Genomic DNA, 20,713 nt, shown 5'->3' with positions numbered 1-20,713 from the left:
CTTGCCATAGAATAGAATACCTTCTTGGATTTGTCAAATATAACAACAGTGGAAAGCCTGAGAAAAGTTAACCTGAAATCTACAGGCTTTATAAAATTGATTACTGCCTTCATCTATACTTAAAAGTTATCTTTCCTTCTAATCTAAATACAGGTCATCATAAATTCAATTTCAAGCTTTCTTTGTTTGGGTATGTATATACAGATAATTCTTAATATTCTATGTATAAGTAGAAAGGCTTCACTGTGTTCACATCAAATGAGATTCTCCTTGACATCAAGTTTTACATAGGCTATTTTAACTAAGCTATTAGCAGTCTCATTTTACTTGACATGCATTGATTGGTATCTTGATATCTGGTTATTTATACCATATACCAAGTGTCTCTGTGAAATCTCACTATCTGTCTGAACTCCATTTCACAGCTCACAAGCTGTTTCTAGAGTGAACTCAATATGCTAATTTTAGGCCATCTGCAGGTGATAATTGCTCTACCAGGAAAATTTTTGTTCCTTTTAAGCTATTGCTAAAATAAGCTTACCATAACTTCCAAGTTCAGTGGTTAAGAATATTAAAAAAATAGTAGTAAACATGATTTCTATACTTGTTTTCTCCTATGTTGAGGTTATTTCCAAAAGTATACAGCAAACAATTTAAATTTACTTCTTTTCTAAAAAATAGATAAAAGTCATGTAATAGTACCTCTTCAAATCCTTGCAGAAAAAGCAAATGTTTCCTATTTATAGAGATAATTATTTTTTAGTGACAGTTTCATCAATCCTCATCATGAAGAAGCCCTAGAAGCCTACAACCAAAGGGGAAAAGGTCAGTATACGTTACATCACACCTAGATACTACATCACTTTGCATGCAAGCTGGCCACAGAGTACAGACATATACAAAGGTAATTGCGTCTTCACCAACAATAGCTCAATTTCGAATTCCTCTTGGGGACACCAAATATTCTATTTCAAGAGTGGAATATTTACTGGTATTTACTGCCACAACTATGTATATTCGGGCTGGGAAATAAATAAAAGGCTGATTTAGTTCATACAAAACCAAAACTGGTATTATCTAACTCAAAAGTGCATTGGCTAGCCTAAAAATATCCTTGAAAATGTAATATTAAAATGTAACTATCTTAGTACTCTGAAATATTTCTCATATTTTTGGCAACTGCTTCATTGCTTTTGTAATTAGAAAAGCCCCCACAACTAATGTTATTGCTAAAAGAAATTAACATGAATCATTTTTTTTCTTTTCACTTCTCTGGCATCAGTTATCAAGAGTTTGCAGAAGGAAACTTATTTTACACTCTAAAGCCCATCTAAGTTTTCCACTTTTGAGTTTGCTATGAGAACTGATAACATAAGCAAATTATACAAATTATGCAAATTGTTTTACAAGCAAGTAATTCCTTTTTACAAGCAAATTATTTTTGTATCATGTAACCTCTGGCATTTGGTCATTCATTGAAGAGAACAAACAGACTAAAGAGAACACTACCGCATAATGCTTAAAAAAATAACCAAAAACCCAATGAAAAGACTAAAATTCAAGATACTTTAGTAAAATAAGAAAACAAATATTGACACCTGTATCACCAATATATATAAGTAAGAAGTACAGTGTAACAACTTGCCCTAGAATTGGCAAAGCCCCAAGAATCCAGGTTATTCCTTCCAATAATCAGGACATGACGAATAGCCACTTTGTCCACATCTGCTCTGCCTTCTACCCCAGAGAAACCAGCTTGGAGTAAACAGGATCTGAATTCAAGCGACTGAAAAACGCACCCACACAAATTAAAAGGAAATAGATGCAAACGCCTTAAGCAAATTTTCAATTGGAATCATTAAGAATAATTTTAAAAAATCATAGTATAATAGCAAAAAGAATTACATAAATATCAGCGATGTTACACAATGCCTGTTTTGGAGAAATTAGGTGGTAACGCCACTGGAAGTCATACTAGAATGACACAGCACACATTTCCTTTGACAAACTGTATAATTTAAGCTCTGTGGTACTGAGAATAAAACTTAATTAGAAATTTTTAGAATCTCAACTATATGGCTAACAGAATAGCCACTGCACAAGGTGTGAAAAGCTTAAATAGATAAAGTTTTTACAGTGGTTTGAGACTTCTGAGTATGATTTGGTTTTCCTCTCTATTAACATTTAGGTCTTTATGGAAGTTATGAGTCCTCCTTGCCTCCCCGCTACCATAATACTTAACCTGAAATGCAACCTCACCATAAAAAACAAAGCTTTTCCTTTTGTAAAAAAAAAATCTGCTGTGATATCTGTTAAAAATGTTTTAACAAAAGAAAAAGAACTTTCCAGAGCTGAGAAGTGGTTGCCAATTAATAATAATGACTCTAAAGCCATAATTTATAAACTCTAAACAAAAATGAAGATGAAAAGAATGCATATACCACCATATATTGTTTTTCTAAGTTTAGCACTCCATAATATGCTAAGAGCTTCCATTACTTAACATTTTCCCAAAATATTCTGATTTCTCCAAAAGTGACAGATTTGGGGAGGAGAAAATAATTCCCCAAGTTCTCAAAGAGATTTTTACATTTTCATCCATTTATAAGGCATTTCTCCTGCAAGCTAGTTTTACTTTGAGCTAGAAAAGAACCTTAGCACCAATCTACAACTACTCCCTCATTTTTTAAAGATGAAAACTATGGAAAGAGTGGTTGTCATGTAGGTTGGCCAACCTATCATTTTGTAGTTGTGCCTGAAGCAGCCCATTACCATGAGGCCTCAAGGACTAAATGTGCCCCCAAATTTGGAAATTTTTAAGACTTTAATGATAGCTGCTTTCAAATGGATTAAAAGACTCTAAATATTAACTTGAAATGTCTCCATCTAGAAAAGCCTTGGGTGGAGATCAGTGGTGAAGGCCACATTCTCCTAACTGCAATTTATTAATTTCCTAATGTTAACTTGAATTCTTGGGGCAGAGCGAGGGGATAAATTCTTAGCATAATCCCTAAATTAAATATGTTAAGACTGCTGAACAGATTCTTCTCATGGATTTCCAAATTAATAGAGGGCTCCCCCTACTGGTACTATGTCACATGCCAGAGACAAATCCAGGTAAGAAAAAGGAAAACAAATGCTTCTCCTGTGCTTTCTGTCCATCTGGCCACCCACCCAAACATTTATTATCTACTGCATGGTCAGGGCATAGCATCACATACTTCTGGCTGAATGACATACAATGAATACACTGGGGTATTACAAGGAAAAAAAATCAGCTTTTCTAAAGCAGGCAAAGGGTCTCATATCCCAAGTGATTTGATTTCAGATAATCATAGGGATGGAAGAGATTGATTTAATTGATGCCATTCTAATCCTTCAGCTCCACCAACTAAGCAGTTATTTAGCTTCAGTACATTGAATGCTTGGAGTTACTGAACAGGAGAACAGAAACTCAAATGCCTCCAAGGGCCAGTGAGGTAGCATAAATGAATGCAGTAAGTCAGGCAATAGGGACTAGTGGGGACTGCGGTAATCAGGAGAATGCAGCCTACCTACCTAGCACGCTCAGCTGTTACTCAGCTCTAGTCACTTGTTACCAAGCAGCAGTTCAGGTCCATGTTACCCTATTTTCAGATTTTTCCCAAGAGAAGCTAGAGATTTGGGTGTGATATGTCTCAATTTTGAAAACACTGCTGGAGCCAACCAAAATATGTTGGCAGGGCACATTCAGCCCACAGACTCTTGGTTTGCAACCTCTGACCTAGAGTCAGAAGGCTTCTTACTTTCTGCCCACTCCATGTGTGGCAGATCCAAAGTTTAGAAAGTTTTCACCATTTACTTCAGTGTAAATATCAACTGATCTAAGGCCAGCCTTCCGGGGCCACACATGGGACGTGTGATCCTTATTCCCAAAGGACTGGGGTTTTCAGTTTTTTAATCCCTTTATTTATTTTATGCAAAAAGCATTTATTGCCTACCTGCCATATGGGAGGACTGGGGCTAGGAAAAGGCAAAGAATGAAAAGGATGTGGGACCAGCCCTCACGGGGCTTACAGCCTGTAGAGAGACACTGAACGAATTAAAAATGGGGCTAAGGGGGACGAAGACATGCAGCATGTGGCTGAGATATAATCTAGTCTCGAAGCACCCCCTTCTCCATCCCCGAGCACTGAACGCTTTAGTTGACAACTGAAGGGTGAGTAGAATTAGTAAAGTGGGACCCGAGGGAGCCTTCCATGGGGGAGGGAACAGCCTGGGAACACTAGGTTCGAGACACTGAGCACAACAGCAGAGGGAGAGACCCCTGAGGTCAAAGGGAGACGTGAGCACACCAGAAACTGACACAACATTGCAAACTGACTACTATACTTCAATTAAAAAAAATAAAGAAGGGGAGAGGTGGGCAGGGGCCAAATCACATCTCCTTCCCTAGGGGTCACATTCAAGATTCTGGACTTGAAGGAAAGGAGAAGTCCCTGAAGGATTTGACAGGGCTGTGATAAGACCTGATGTAAAATAACACGTTGGCTGGAGTACCAAGTCTGAGGAGGAAGACATGCTGGATGGAAAAGACTGGTTAGGCTATTCTAGTGGCTCCCACTGAGAAATTCAGGGGCTTGGAATCTGGAAGGAATCACTGGGGATAAAAAGAATTGAGTCAATTTAAAAATACGTGGGAGGTAGAACTAACTGGTCTTGATTAGCTGGATGTGTGTGTGTGTGTGAGTGAGTGAGTGTGATATGTCATGCTTCCTTTCTCTATGCTAATCAGACACAGTTTCAAGTTCCCACTTTGGCTGGTTATCTGACAAAGGAAGAACTAAATTCTGATCTCCTGCTTAAGACTCCTCCTCCTCATCCCCAAATAAAACAAAACAAAAAAAACTCAGTGGTACTTTGCTGTAAGTGGAAACTGTTAATAAATTTTACCTTGGGTCACACCCCCATCCACCTCCTTCTCTGCTCTAAGAAAGGTAAGAAAGAAAGTTGGGACATCCCCTCTATTTGTCAGAATGCTAGCCCTGAAATTTCCTAAGGGATCTGGGGGCAGGCAGGGCCACTCCGTATCATCCACTGTATTCACCAAGCCGAGCAGCAGCTTCAGGGCCAGCACCATCAGAAGGGATGGTTTTCCTACCCTTAGGTTAGCTGTGGGCAGGGTAGGTAACATCGTTTATGCCATGTTCATTTGAAAAGGAGCTAAGAGTCTACAGTGTCTTGAGGGTCTAAAATTGTCATTAAAGGAATCAAAGAACAGTCAGGCCTAGAGAAGGAAGGCAACTCTGAGTCTGGCAGATGTTAAAACAAGTGATCTCAAACCAGTAACAAGCAACGCAAAGGAGATCTGTCTCAGAACTTGTCTTTGGATTGCTGTTTGTTTGAGACTGGACCTGTATTTACCTGCCTCTGGAATGGCGGCACGTTCCCCATTTTTCATGATTTCCCTAATAGTAACCAATGACTTCATTTGCAAACTCTCTCAGCATTTGGAGATGGAAACCCTTCCAGGCATAAAACCGGAATTATCTTAGAAGAGTGTGGTTCAGTACCTGGAGATTTAATTATTTCTAAACTCCACCATTTCTGGTCTAAAGATAATTGTTCTTGAGGAGAAATAAGCCTTTCCTTAGATTTTAGTCACAGAACAACTGAAATTGCAAAGAAAAAAGCCCTGGCTAGTAGGGCCTTTCTTCCAGGTTGAGGCTGGTCTTCCTGTCATCCTGGCCACCTCTATACAATTTCCACACCACTCTTGTTCTCACCTTGGCACTTCACTGCTCTGCAGGAAATAAGAACAAGACTAAATTTAACCCTGAAGGTTTTGAGAGCAAAACTGTACAGGAGGCAACAAGGCTTCTAAACATCTTTTGGATTATCTCCAGTAACCTGGTAAAGGGAAAGCCCAGGTAAGCAAGCCACTGAGAGAGAAGAAAGGGCTAATCCTAAATTACTGGATAAGATGAAAAGTGAAATAATCAGATGGAACTGGAGACATGAAGGCCTAGAGAGCCAAACTGGACCCTCTGACTAAACCTCAGGGGTCCGGAGTCCCAGCTATTCTCATTAAGATTTCTTCCCCTTACTTTGTGGGGACCACTCACCACCACTTCATCTGGTGATGACCTGTAGTTGCCTCAATCAGGATAATTTCACTGTTATTATTCCTCCTTTGGAATGGGCGACTTACATGATTTTTATCATCATTTGATCTATTGATATGGGACAGGAACACATGGACCAGGCAGTAACCCCGGACCTAAGGGAATGCCAAGCCAAGTCATTCAGTGCTCATGGTGCAGCATTGGACTTACAACCAGATGCTGAGCTCTGTCCAGCAAGTATCTCCAAATTAGGGGAACAGATCCAAGGTCACAAGGGCAAGTTGATTTCTCCAATCCTTCCTGGCACACTTCTCAGCCAGTCATCCCTTCTCATGTGGTCTAGGGAGGAGATAAAACTTGGACCAATACTGATGGTGAGAAGAGGCTGTTCTCTTTCTCACATAAGCCTTTTCCAATACATTTATTGTGCACCAGGCTGCAGACAACCATGCCCTGGTCCCCCTGATGTCCAGCCACCATAAAGCCTTGTAAGATTCCAGAGCCAGACCAATTTTCATCTTCTTTTAAGTTACCCCAGGGCTCCAGGCAGCCACTGCAACTGACAATGTAGCCCTGGCCCTGGCAACATAACACAGTCAACTAAAGGACAATAGGAACAATTCATCAAAATACAACATAGGGCAAATCACAGCAGCACGAAAGAGCATTAAACCTGGGAGCATCAGACACAGAACTCCATCAAGGGGAATGCTCTCTTCTCAGGATAAACAAGATAAACACATACACCGTAAAACACACATTGCCATGCCACTCTGCCACTGGAACTGTCTTTCTGAAATGTACACCAGATCACATCTTATTTCTACTTTAAGGCTCTCTGCCCTCTCAAGCACAGCACTCAAGTACCTGCACAATCATGTCCTAACTTACTTTTCTGGCCCTCGGGCTAGCCCACTGCACACCATGCACCTCCTGCTGTTCAAATGGAATCATTTCCATACCTGAATGGTCTCTTGTCAACTGTGCTACAGATGTTATTAATTCCATGATGAATAAACTAAGAGTTTTGAATTGTTTTTCCACTAAAAGTACATATCACAAAGGGACAGGAAGATGCATATTTACCCGAAAAGGTAAATTGAAGGATGATGATTTGGCCTAAAGAAGAAGTGTTTTAAATGGCAAACTTCCTCAGTGATTTGTCAGTGGGATTTGACTCACAAAAAGAGGTTTACCTACAAAAATTTTAAGCATATATCCGGCTCTTCTGCTGATACTTCCCATCAATATGGCTCGTAAAATGATGGGATGTGGTGTTTAGTAAGTTGGCCTTAGTCTCCATTAACTCATTTCATGGGAGAAAGTACCTATGTCAGAGGGAAAAAAGTAAGTGGGAGAGAAAGAATGAAGAGGTGGGGGAAGGAGTTTATAATTTGTCAAGATACTAGGACTGGGTGCCTTGTTATTATTTCCTCATTATTTCAAAGAAGGTACGGAAAGGTGCTCTGCACCTTTGGATTGGTGCTGCTTCATTCACATTTCCCGCCACCGTACGACTCGTCTTTAAGCAGGGCCATGAGGTGGCCACCACCAGGACACACTGATCTGCACTCAGAAGCTGCTTGAAGGACGCAGTGGGCGACTGGAGCACAGTGAGCTGACTGGCTCTCACAGGTCAAGGGCAGGACCTTGGCCTCTCTTTTATCATCACTATTCTGTAGACTGCCAGTCCAAAATACATGTTTTGAGAGACAGAGGAGGCCAGGGTTTTATACTCTAAGGATATACAAACATGTAAGTACTGACAAGAAGGAGGTCACAGGAGAAAAATACTTGTGTGTCTAGAGTAAAAACTTGACACAGTTTATCTAACAGAGGAATTAAAATTATCAGGAGACTAGTCTGGAGCTAGTATTAACAATTCTGTAAAATACAATTTAAACACTTGAACATATTTTTCATCATTAACTCATTACAATATACTATGAAACACATGTACATAATAGAACACTCATTTTTTAACTCTCATTATTTTTAAGCATTTGGGCAAATATATTAGGAAAGATTATCAAAACAATAGTACACATCAGTCATTTCAAAAGGCAAAACCACAAATTATAGGCTGGAAGTGATATTATTTATGATAAAAAAAACTTTGCTTGCTGAAAGATAGTCATAGCAATTTTAACAAACTAATAGTAACATTTTTTTAGAGCCTTTACTATGATCTCGGCACTATTCTAAGAGGTTTACACTTATTACCCTGTTCAATTCCCAAAACAATTCTGTGAGGTAAAGAGAATCATCATCCTTAATTTGTAGGTGAAGCACAGAGGGTAAGTAATTTACTTAAAGTCATATAACTAGTAATAGATAGTTATTTAATTACCTTGAAACTTCATACAGCTTATTGAAGAATGATTACATTTACATCAGTATGCCAAGGGAAATACTTTTAAAGCTATACAGATACATTCATGTTTTAAAAGCATCAATTTTGTGCATGTGGGTCTTGCTCTAAATCTACTCGCAGAGCCACATATTTGTAATTTGCCTCACTTAAACTGAATCTTACTTGAGAAAAAACCGTGGTCAATCACAACAACAAAAAAGATACAGTGATAATTCACTTTATAAAATTATTTGTCTTATTACAATACAATTCATTTGAGATGCCTTTATGTAGCATCAGTGATACAGATTTCTTTTTGGTAGAGCTGGTTTATCTGAATCAACTCTATTACTAAAATCATGTAAAGACTAAATTAATTACACGATTTAAAAGCAACATATGTTTTATGCAAGGAGAGGCACAGCCATATATGAAAAGTTGGGCAAGGCATAAGATTTTAAGGTCCTTAAACTTGAAATCAGCAATGTTACGGTTATGATTTCTTAAGACATGAAAACAAAGGAGAACTTTTCTTTAAACATTCACAGTAGAGAAAAAGATCAAAACTATGTCATAAAGAGAAAATTAGTAATTACATACTTATTTATATTTATCTGGCCAATTCTAATAGTTTTGAGTTAAATGTTTTTTGGCTTTCTCCAATTAGTATATAAGAGTTATTGAAAAGGATTTGGCTTTCCCATAAGTATGTTCAGATATTACACATGGACATTCTGCCTCAGGCAATACTTCCTGCCGATCGGGTATGTATCATTAAGGTATGGTATCTCCTTGTAGTTACTGTTGAAATATAAGGGAAAACGGTGCTCAGATGCTCATACTTGCTGGCTATTATTCCTTTTACCATACATTAGCTGTGGTGTCTTTTGTCAACATACACAAGTGACATGGCTATAATGTATTCCTGGCAGCTAGAAACGAGAGTAGTTTTTATGTGTGGCTAACACAAATCACTCTCATCACTCCATGGTTCCATACCTCCCATACAATGCTTTCCCACAACATTTAGCTCACCAACTTGCATGTACCACGGGGGATGTGGAATGGAAACAATTTACCAGTGATGAATTGCATGTAGATAAAAACTTTGTAAAAATCAGTCTTTAGCCTAAGTTAGTCTATACAGTCCCAGGATCCACTACCGTATTTGCATATAGGAGGCATTTAATAAACATTCAGCTGTTAAAAAGCAAAATATACAGACACCTGTTTGGAAGTCAGTTCTTTCTATTTCCTGAAGACATAAGGAAATAATTGCCTTCATCTGGAATAATATTTACGTCAACATAAGAGCTGACTAAAGTGAACAAATGATTATCCCAGTGTTTTTAAATAGAGCCAAAAAAGGATGACATATTTATAAAAAGCTGCTTACCTTGCAAACAGAAAGAACATTAATATTTATCAGTTTCTTGATGGTCTGCAAAAAAAATGGATAATTGTATACAGATTTGATCGTGGACATAACCATATTAGATATACATATATGTAGGTAATCCAGAGATGCATTGAAAGTTTCCCCAGATACAGTAGAGACCTTGGAAAATGGTAGGAGTTGGGGTAAAGAGGCAGATTTTATTTTACTCTATGTTATAATACTTTTCTACCAAATGCAGCAATTCATGCTGATATGCAAAATCCAAGGTATAAGTGCAAGTGAAATCTGCAAGCAAAAAGACCCATTAAACCTAAAATAAATATGCCACTTCCTCTCTGCTAATATGCAAAGGAGAAATTATTGAATCTAAAAATTTCAACAATTTTTTAATTTACATATTCCTTCAATGAAATGCTTTTCTAGTTTTTATTAAAGAATTATACATGCATCAAGAATATAGCTTTCATTTGGGTAGAGTTAGTTTATCTGAATCAACCATACTGCTGTCTACTGACACATTTAATGGTTTTTAAGTTGATGTTTAGAATCCTGATACTTAAACAGGGCTGTTTTGATATAATCAAAATGATAATAATAAAACTAAAGCTATTACTGAACTTGGCACTGTACAAATGAGGTTATAAATATTTTCTCATTCAATCATTCTAACATCCCTGCAAAGCTGCCTATTTTATAGATGAGGGAATGGAGACCAAGTATGGTTGGGATCACCCCGGGGGTACTTGGTTAGCCGGACTCTAAGGCTCACAGTCTGAACATGATACCATGTCACCTGTCCAATACCTGCATGCATTCTATTTGTTACTATAATCCACAAAGAACAACTTACATTGTCCAAATCAGGAATTTCCAGAAAGTACTCGGGATACTGATACGACATTCCCACATTGTTCACTGAAATAAAACAAGATCATTAGCTGGCTAACATATACATTTTATAGATTTATTGAAATAGTGGGATTAAAGATATTAAGACTAAGATGATACATACAATTTCATAAAATGCTGTTTATGTCTAGAGTGACCTTTCTATCTGAAATCTACCCATAAGGACAGTTCAAATGTCTCCTGCTTCATTAAGCATTTCTGTTCCTACTACCCAACCCCTGACAAAATGACTTTTTATTTGCCTCTGAATGTCCATAGCCCCTTGGAGTGTGTATGTATTTCACCTCTGTAATACAGTTACTTGTAAATACTCCCTAACGCCTCTCTAGATCTTAAGTTTTCATAGTGTAGTAGGAGAAGTGGAGAGCACTGCAGGGCAGGAGGATAGAAACTGGACTTCTGTGTAACTGTTTCAGAAAATACGCGACGTGGGATGAGTCACGCGCAATACGCATCTCAGCGTCTTCATGTCTGAAACGAGAGTTTGTTTAATCATTCAAGACCTGGACTAGAAACTAGAAAAAAACAGAAAGAAAAAGGCAGTTTGTGACATCATGGAGCAAACTATCCAGTAGGAAGAGAGAGGCACTAAATGAAAAGATTCGAACAATTATTTCATCACAAAGGACAGACTGCCCTGGGAGCCTGTCCCAGACCTCATCTGGGACGTGAGGGAAGGCTCCTCTGTGGAGGCCAAGAGAGTGGGTCAGACCTAACATCTCCAATGGACCAGCCATCCCTACTAGATCTGGAAGTCGAGGCTATGTCTTAGCCTTCCTTGTATCTTCCCCCCTCAATCACTTAACCGAAGGTTGGGGTTACGAGACAACTGAGAAGCCATGAAAAAATGTAGACATAATTAGTCACATGATTAATACTCAGGTATTCTATGGTTTTTTTCCCCTAGCTCTAGAAGACAAAGATAGACCCAGAATAAGGAACATTTGCAAGAATCAAAAAATAAAGTATCTTTGAATTTATCTTAACTAAAAATGAAATGGATAAACTGTCTGTCTGTCTGTCTGTCTGTCTACCTTTAATCATTGCAACAGTCCTATTTAGCTAGTTCCTATTATTATCTCCCTTTTACATATTAGGAAACTGCAGTTCACAGCGGTTAAATAACCTATCCAGGGTCACAGAGCAAAGTAAGACCGAGATTCAAACTCAGGAAATCTGACTTCAGAGGCTAGGCTCTTAACCACTACTTTAAAGCCACCCTATGCCTTCATTCAGTATTCAGTCCAGGAAAAAATGTCAGTAATAATTGGATAATAAACAGAAATCTGATAGCAATGTTTAATAAAACTATAAAGTATTTGAAAAAGAAAGGTTTCAGGAGCAAAAAGATAATGAAATTCTGATCAGTGTGCTAAAGCTTAGCAGGAATTGTGCCAGATAAACCTGACAGTAGTAATAGTAACTTTTTCAATAGACTAACAAAATTAGTCTTTCAGAGGGACTCAATAAGGGTTCTATATTTAGCAGTAAGCCAGTCACTTGAGGCTGTGAGTCTCAAGATTTTACCTGCACAATTCGGTCAGGATGGCTTGAACAAGATCACTGAAACCTGTCTGAAAATCTGTAAGCAAAGGACAGTGACAAAGCAAACTGTATTTAATTAGGATTCGTCCCAATCTGAATATCCAAACAAAACAATAAGAGCAGGTTCAAATCCATTTTTATTTTATTCAAAAGGTCCCCACCCACCAGAGGTTCCAGGAATTCTATAAAAGATCTGTTAACTGAGCCAAAACTATTTGAAGGTGAGGGTTTACGTTCACTTGACTTTGCTTTAACCATCTATAGAGTTATAAAGGGTGACTTACAGTGTTATAAGAGAAACGGCAACAACCAAAATATCTGTTAAAATGCTACATATAAACCATATATTCTTTACAAAGTCAGTTTAAGATGACAGAATCCTCAAGGGAAGGTTTTTGCCAAATTGTAATATTCTGCAAGAGTTAAAGAAAATTCCATTACATACAGTGAACTCCATCTCCCTTCACTCTCTGGTATCTAGAAAACTTCCTCTCTTCAGATCTCGTTCTAGCCCATGGAGATATTAATGTTGTATTTCAAAATGCTAAAGAAAACTGAATAGTGTAATTGTAAGTCTTTTAAAATCCAGATTTGGCTTTTTAAAAAAAATCCGGAAATGTTGTAAGCAGCACAGTTGACTTTGCAATCTTTGCAGCATGTGCTAACAAGGACAGTCAAGCTAAGGAAGCCCATGAATAAGCAAGCAAGCAAGGCTGTATTTACAACAGGAAGTCTTCAGATCTGTCTCCGCTAACTGAGCAAAAGAAAGCTATCAAAGCTATCTACTCACACAATGAAAACGTGATCATCTATTTAACACAACCCTAAACGAGAACACGGTCAATACTGAACTTAAGCCCAAAGAAATAAAGAGTATCACAGTATAAAGGCTATGCTTTTATAACCAAAAATACACACAGGAAAAAAAAAGTGTTAAAGCTGGAAGAGCTCTTTCAGAGCACTGAGCCTGATTTTATGCGGGGAAGTGCTTCCCAAGGTCACACTGGCAAGTTGTCCTTTACTGGGGATGAGGACTCTCACATTCCTCCCTGCTTTATTCACTCTACCTTTCACTAGCGGCATATCTGCTGCCCATCATCTCTCCACAATAACTAATCACTTCAGAGTGCTATTATTTAAGAGTAGACAGAAAAACAACTGTTGCTCTCAAATAGTTATTTTCATAAACGGCACAATCATGCGAGTCTTTTGGAAAAGGCAGACTCATTGCAGTTTTATTTTGAGACATTAGGTGGCAGCAATAACCAAACGGCAGGCAGAAAGCTTTCAGGGACTTGGAAAAGGAAGAAAACAGGCTTTGGGTGGGAGTGAAGGATGGAAATATTTCCATTATAATTTAATCTCATTAAGAACGGGTACATGCAATTCCATCTTTATATATTACAGGATTCATTACAGGATTCACCAAACCAAACAATGCCACAAGTAGTTCCAACATTATTCAGATAGTTGAAAATCCCTTTTAAATGGTAGCACTTTAAACTGGCATTTAATATCTGTTCATTCGTGAGTTTTCTTGAATTCTTCAAGTGAGGCATCAGAGGCAGATTTAAATTTTTTTTATTCAATGACTTGAAAAACCGTTTTAACTCATGTAACACACCATGTCTTTCAGAAAAAGAAGGATGTCCATGTAATGTCTGAATTCCAACCACTACCCCAATAATCGTGACAGGGCCATGAACAGATATACAACCTTTCCCATCAGTTTCTCAATAGAGTTCTGAGACTGGGAAGAGCTCAACAGAAGAGATGAGGCAGATGGAGAACAGAGGTGAAGCCAGACCAAGAATAAGGAAAGGTAAGTGGAAAGAGATGTTGCAGGATTTTTGCAGGGAAGAGGTGTCAGTGCTTTGTCCTCAGCAGTGCTCTCCACGTCTGCCACCCAGAACTGTCGTGAACACCAATACCAGTAAGGACTGTATCTGAAAGACTCAGAAAATCCAGAGTATTTCTGAATGTTATGTAAATATTCTCCATTACATCATACTACTGTTTAAAAATCATTTCCACACTTCGTACTTAATGACAAGAATACACACAAGATTTGTTTCTTCTAAATTCATTTACTGCTGCTTCTGACTTTACTGGACTTAGAATCCGTTATCAAAACCAGCTGCTATAGAGATAATGATGTCATTAGGAAATTAGATTGTTGTATCTGGGTTGGGCTCGAGGGAGGAAAAAATGACAATAAATTACTAGAGAATCAAAGTCCATTGAACAAACACACCAATAACAGATATGGGTAACCACACACAGATCACCTCCAACCTGCTGCCTTTTGCAGATTTATCAGACCTAAGAAGATAATGTGTTTTAAAAATATGCTGCCTAAAGGTTGGGCTTCATATATATATCAAATAATGCAAAGTATTCTCTATTCCTTCCTCATCATATTAAAGTAGAAAACGTTTACGTTTCTATTTCAGTCATATCTATAGTTGCACACACTAATACAGGTCAAGCACCCAAAAGAAAGACTAGAGAGATGGAAAGGCTATTAGAGTTCATTAATAAAAATAATATTTCAAAATATACTAAAGTCTTTAAATGTAGACCTAAGTAATACCACAAATGGGAGAAACTTCTCACGTCTTAAGCTTCTGTACGAGAAGGGTATGGATCTCAAAGTCCAACAGACCCAAGTTTCAGTCCTGGTCCGACTGCTACCAGATCCTAACAAGAGTCAAGTGATTGCACCCCAATAAGCCTCAGTTTCCTCATCACCTTTATATACAAAATAGGGATAACAATTTAAGAAGTAAAAGAGATAATAAGCATAAAGTCTGTAACCCAATGCCTGGAATATACTAGTATGTTAATAAATGGAGGAGAAAGAGTCGTTATTGTTGTGTGGTCATTTTCTCAACAAGTGTTCACTGAACCCCTGTTTTGCCCCCAACACTATGTAGGTGCTGGGTGGGGCTACGGCAGGACAGCCACAGGCTCTGTTATTAATCAAAAATGTGACCAGTGTTAAAGTGGAGAGATCCTTCTGAAAGGGAGCTCTAAGCAACAGTTAGCCAGAATAACTGTTTATACTGATTGAATTTATCCTAATTGCTCCTCCACCCTCTTTACTTCATTCAAGTAGATCTAATCTTAGAATCTACAGAGTTTGGAAAGTGATGCAAAGAAAATTCCTTCTTTGCCTTATTTAACATATTGCTGTAGCTAGCACATGTTCAGACTCTGACAGATGATATTTGGAACACCAAGTAAAACATTTTGCAAACTTTACAGTTTTCATACACTTGTGAGTAGCAATTTCTAAATAAAAGAGAGTTTACAAGGCTTTAAATTTGCAGTGCTTTCACTCAGAAATTGGAAAATTAAGATCGAGACAGAAGCAACACAACAGAACATCTCATTTCCACTGTTTAATTATAAACTGCTATGTGATGCTCATTACAGAACCACGTAAAGTTTGCCATACACAAACTTGGAAGAGGATGAGGAAAGAAGGATGGCAGAAGGCTGGCAGTTAACTCTCAGCGAATGGGAGGAATACATATCAATTTCATGAATTACAGCTCTACTTACATTTCCAAAATCACAACTAATTACCTAGTTTTAAGTTAAAGGTTTTACTCTAATTAATACCATTAGTGGTTTTCGAGTAAAAGGAAATACATTTGAAGTGTAGGTCTTATTCTCACTTTAGAAATCCAATCTCATTCAGTACATCTAATGGAACTATAAGGCACTCTATTTAGTCTAATAATGTTCCTGATGAGTCTCCTGGAAAAAAAAAATTCCATACCTATTCTGCTTGCTGTGATCGGCTACACCAGGCTTCTGCTTCATGCAACATAAAGCAGCGCATTTATGCCAGATCCGGCTGTCTACTTGGATCTTCACTGGGATTTCTCATAGCTCTCTCAGATTCAACATATCCCCAAATGAAATCATCCTTTTTCTCTACAGAAGTGCTCCTGGTCCCGGGTGTCTTGTCTTAAGGCAATCCAGTTGCTCAAGTCAACTGGAAGTTGCTAATTAGTAACTGTATAATCCTGGACAGTGTATTTAACCAAAGTAAGTCCGTTTCTTATCTGTAAATGGGCATAGCAATATTAAATATCTGACAGGACTGTTGAGGATCAAATGAGATTCATTTGCACAGTGACTGGCATATAAAAAACACTTAATGAATCTTGGCAGTACTAATTAAAAACAAACTACTATTCTTCATTCCTTCTGTCAGACAAGACCTCTAATGAGGACTTCATCAGAAATTAGACCTATTTCTATTTCCTAGACATCTCTCTAGTCAGTTTCCTTGTATTCACTCTCACTGCCATCATCCTAAGAGAAGCCATCCTCATCTTAGCTTGATTGCTGAAGTAGCCTTACTGGTCTCCTTGCTATCAGTTCTTGCCTCTTCCACTTCACAGTCAGAAGGATCTCTCTAAAATCCTAGTGTGATCTCAACTTACTACTTATGAGCTCTACAACATCTACATTGTCCTTTATTAAAAGCCCAAACGTATCAGCCTGATTTTCTAAGCCTTTTGTGATCTGGTGCTGCTTAATCTCCAGAGCCTAGCCGCTGTCATCTTTGCAATCCGTGCTCTAGGTTTACAGATCTCCTGTCAGTTTCTCCAACTTGCCAAGCGCGGATCACCTCAGGGCTATTGTACATACTGCTTCTTCTACCTGGAAACACCTCTCCTCTCAGAGTTAATTAGCCTTCAGGTCTCAACTTAAATTATTACTTTTTCAGAAGGATTGTCTCCAACACTCTTAGCCTCCTCAGTAACATACCCTTTCATTACATGCAACATGCTCCCAATCACTTGTTCAGTGGCTGTCTTCCATGAAAGCAAAAACAGTTATCAGTTTTGCTTGCTGCTTTATCTCTGGAATCTTACTTGTTGAATGAGTGAGCGAGCGCATGACTGACTGAATGAATCAGTCAACAAATAGGAAAGAAAAGGTGCTATGTAATAAAGAATTTGCCTGGTCTTTGTCCCAGAATCCTAGAGTAGAGGCTCTAAACCCTTGGAATCTCCAGGGTGATGCTAATGTCTCTGTTATTCATGGCAGGGCGTTGGATTACACCTGAGTTTATGCTAATAAGACGAATCAGAACAGAGGTTGGTCAACAGGCATATGTAGCATAGATAAACAAGGTTATATTGCATAGCACTGGGAAATATATACAAGATCTTGTGGTGGCTCACAGCAAAAAAAAAAAAAAAGTGACAATGAATATATGTATGTTCATGCATAACTGAAAAATTGTGCTCTACACTGCAATTTGACACAACACTGTAAAATGACTGTAACTCGATAAAAAGTTAAAAAAAAGAAAGAAAATACATTTATCAGACAATCTCACAAGGAGAACAATGGATGTGTTTTACTCATTTACTAAATAAATGTTTAGATGTGCCTAAAAAGAACAGAAGTTGGTCACCAGAAAGACCAACTGTGTGACTAGAGTTGGAGCCAGCCTAGACTCTGGAAAAGCGGGGGGGGGGGGGGGGAGCTGGAAATCGAGTTAATCACTTGGCCAATGATTTGACTAATCACACCTACATAATCGTCACCTGGGTATTTAAAAATGATAGCCTCTATCCTTTTTTGAGCCTGAATCATTTTATACGTGGGCTAAACCCCCAGAAGGCAGGAAAATCATATCCTGGCATAAAAGAGAAACCCCACCCTCTCTAAAATATCCTTACCACACTCCCGTAATCCTCACCTGGGTATTTAAAAATGATAGCCTCTATCCTTTCTTGAGCCTGAGTCATTTTATACCTGGGCTAAAGGAAAAAAAAAAGGAGGAGGGTATTTCCAAACAAATGAAGTTTATGGTTGGCACTCTCTCAACTACTTTACTTTTGCCCTCCTATTTTTCCTCCCCTCTCAGCATCCCACTAATCACCAACGTGCCACTATAGTTTCCTCTTTAAGCCTCTCCTCTCCATTTCAAAATGATTTCCCATGTCTTTCACTGACTAAAATACCCATTCCCGCAAGGTGACTGATCCAATAAGCAGACAGGTAATAAACTGAACGTACTAATCCCAATAAGATGTGAATGAATATGTCATCGCCCTCTTAGAAATACCTACCTTTCAAAAGAAGGCAATTTAAAACTAACTTCCAATGAGTAAAGTTCTTTAGTTTTGTTTATTTTTAAACCCTCTGAGAAGCAGCAAGACTCTTCTACTTGTAACTTCCTTTATCAGTTGGGACTGAGAAGCCACATAACTTCCCAGGATGTTCAAGACTTCTTCCTTCCCTTTTCCTAGAAGAGTCTTCCTCAACCCAGTTCCTGCAGCCCCGTGGCTCCCTCTCCTAGGCCTAAATCTATTTCCTCTTCCTTTGATACTTTGGAGACTGAACTATAAGGAAGCCGTCTGGATCTCAAAGAAATTAACTACCTGGGAATCTGCTATTTTGAAGTCAACGAGTACCTTCCTTTAAGTAGCTAATAATACTCTTGGGTCTTTTGTTAAAAAGCTTTGGAAATCAAGCATAAACAGACAAGAGTAGACCGATCTTGACTATTTATCTCTGCTCAAACTACCTTTTAAGATACTTGTTCCCAACATTCAGCTACTCTCCATCCCAGAACATTCTGGGAAATACTAGATTGTAGGGAGAATAACAGAACACAAATGCTTCCGAAGTATATCCCGATGGCTGTTCAGCAGTCGATGGTGGTTTTGTTGTAGTTGCAAGGAGAGGCGAGTTTGTGGTCCTACTACTCTGACACCTTGACCAGAAATCACTCCCAAGTATTTCCCATAATCCATAAAGATGCATGGGCAAAGATAATCAAAAGATATTTTTATATGCAGCTGAGCAGAAGGAAGGATACTAATTAAAAATAACCCACCAACCACATTAATGGAGAAAGTATTCACTCATAAAGAGCACAGGAAGAAAAGAGGCTAATATGGTCTATTCCAGCTTTTGTAATCAATGATTTTTTTTGTAACTAACTGACTTTTATTATTTATACATATTGTTACTTAAATGATGCCTCTTAATAAAATTATGGGCACTGTGTACAGATAGAAAAAAGTTGATGGGTAATAAACAGGCCTGAAGACAGACAGGTCACCCTCTACCAACTGATTCTCTTGACTCTACAACTTACATAAATAATGCATTTGGCATGGGGAAATTCTTGGTCTAGGATGCATTAAAAGCTTGAATAAAGCTATGGTTGGTGGGTTTTGTTTCCAAATGAATCACAAACTAAATAACTATCTTTTTCCAGAAGGACCTTTCTATTTTTGCTCCTAGAATAAAGAATGCCACTTTTTAAAAGTTAAAAAAGTCATAGTGGAATTTGAAAAAAGTATTGTCTGTAGCATACTTCAACATCAAGGCTACTCCTCTGGCCTTGGTAAATTACGCCTCCCGCAATGTACTGTACAAAGTCCTTCAAACCAATCTGGAACACACATGAGAGTCTCTCTTGAGGAATCAAGTAAGCATTACAGCAGTCACATTTTGTTGACCAATTGTTTGCTTATTGAAAGCAGTATTGATGTCATTATCTCTAAATAGCTGAAGTTCTTTAAGCTTTCTCAAATCTGTGTTTCTTGGCATTTGCCTGAGAGAAGACAGCAGGTGCTTACTTATTTTATATAACAGAGTTAAGAATCCATCATCTCAACCTTATGCATTTATATCAAGTTATGGTGACCTTTCAGTATAAATTCACACAATTCATAGCCATTTTCTTTCCACTTATCCTATTGAAAACTTAATGTTTCTTTCATAACAAAGAGCTTTAGCACTCTCCGTTATAATTCTGAAAATATTAATTTTCTTAACTAAGCACTGACTATGCTTTGGTGGCTAATGCTATTCAAACAAATGGAGCATACCTTAGTGATTTACATTTCTTTTTTATCATTCCTGGTTTCATTAATACTCAGTAGAAAAAAATTTCTTCCTCTGACTTGATATGGATTGCTAGATGTTATTAGAAATGAATTACATGTTTGTTATTTTAGGGAATGTTATAAAGGTGGCACTGATAGTAAGCAGAGGAGGAAGGAGAATAAATAAGATTATTTCCCCCTTATTATACAGAGGTGGGGGTATGTGGGATCTGGATGGGGAGGAGAGAGGGAAGAGAGAGAAAGTCAAGGCCCAAGTAATCACAAGAAAAAGAAAACATAAACAACAGACCCTTCCCCCACAAGTTCTAGAGGGTTATACTCATACTAGAGAAAGAACTGTTAAGATTTGAGTTGAAATACGACCTAGCAATAAGATAAAATTTAGCTCATAAAGGTGTTTTAATAGTTCCCTCAAAAATCTTGACAAATTAAAATTACAGTGCAATATAAGATATTTGCTAATAAATGTCAATAATAATTATACAAAGCTTATGATTAAGGACACAGT

The 20,713-nt window shown here is 37.9% G+C and overlaps 1 protein-coding gene across 1 annotated transcript in view; it reads right to left on the bottom strand.

The window, feature by feature from the left end:
- The window catches only part of HSD17B12 (hydroxysteroid 17-beta dehydrogenase 12), a 139,583-nt gene that overhangs the window by 28,133 nt on the left and 90,737 nt on the right, over positions 1-20,713 (bottom strand). The window contains exons 5-6 of the mRNA XM_072969830.1: positions 10,707-10,771; positions 9,854-9,898 (exon numbers count right to left, since the gene is read on the bottom strand). Of these exons, the coding sequence (XP_072825931.1) occupies positions 9,854-9,898; positions 10,707-10,771 (110 nt within the window). The remainder of the gene's footprint in view (positions 1-9,853; positions 9,899-10,706; positions 10,772-20,713) is intronic.

The sequence above is a fragment of the Vicugna pacos genome, chromosome 10 (genome assembly GCF_048564905.1).
Source record: "Vicugna pacos chromosome 10, VicPac4, whole genome shotgun sequence".
In the NCBI taxonomy this organism is placed as follows: Eukaryota; Metazoa; Chordata; class Mammalia; order Artiodactyla; family Camelidae; genus Vicugna; species Vicugna pacos.
This window is presented reverse-complemented; position numbering and strand designations above follow the sequence as displayed.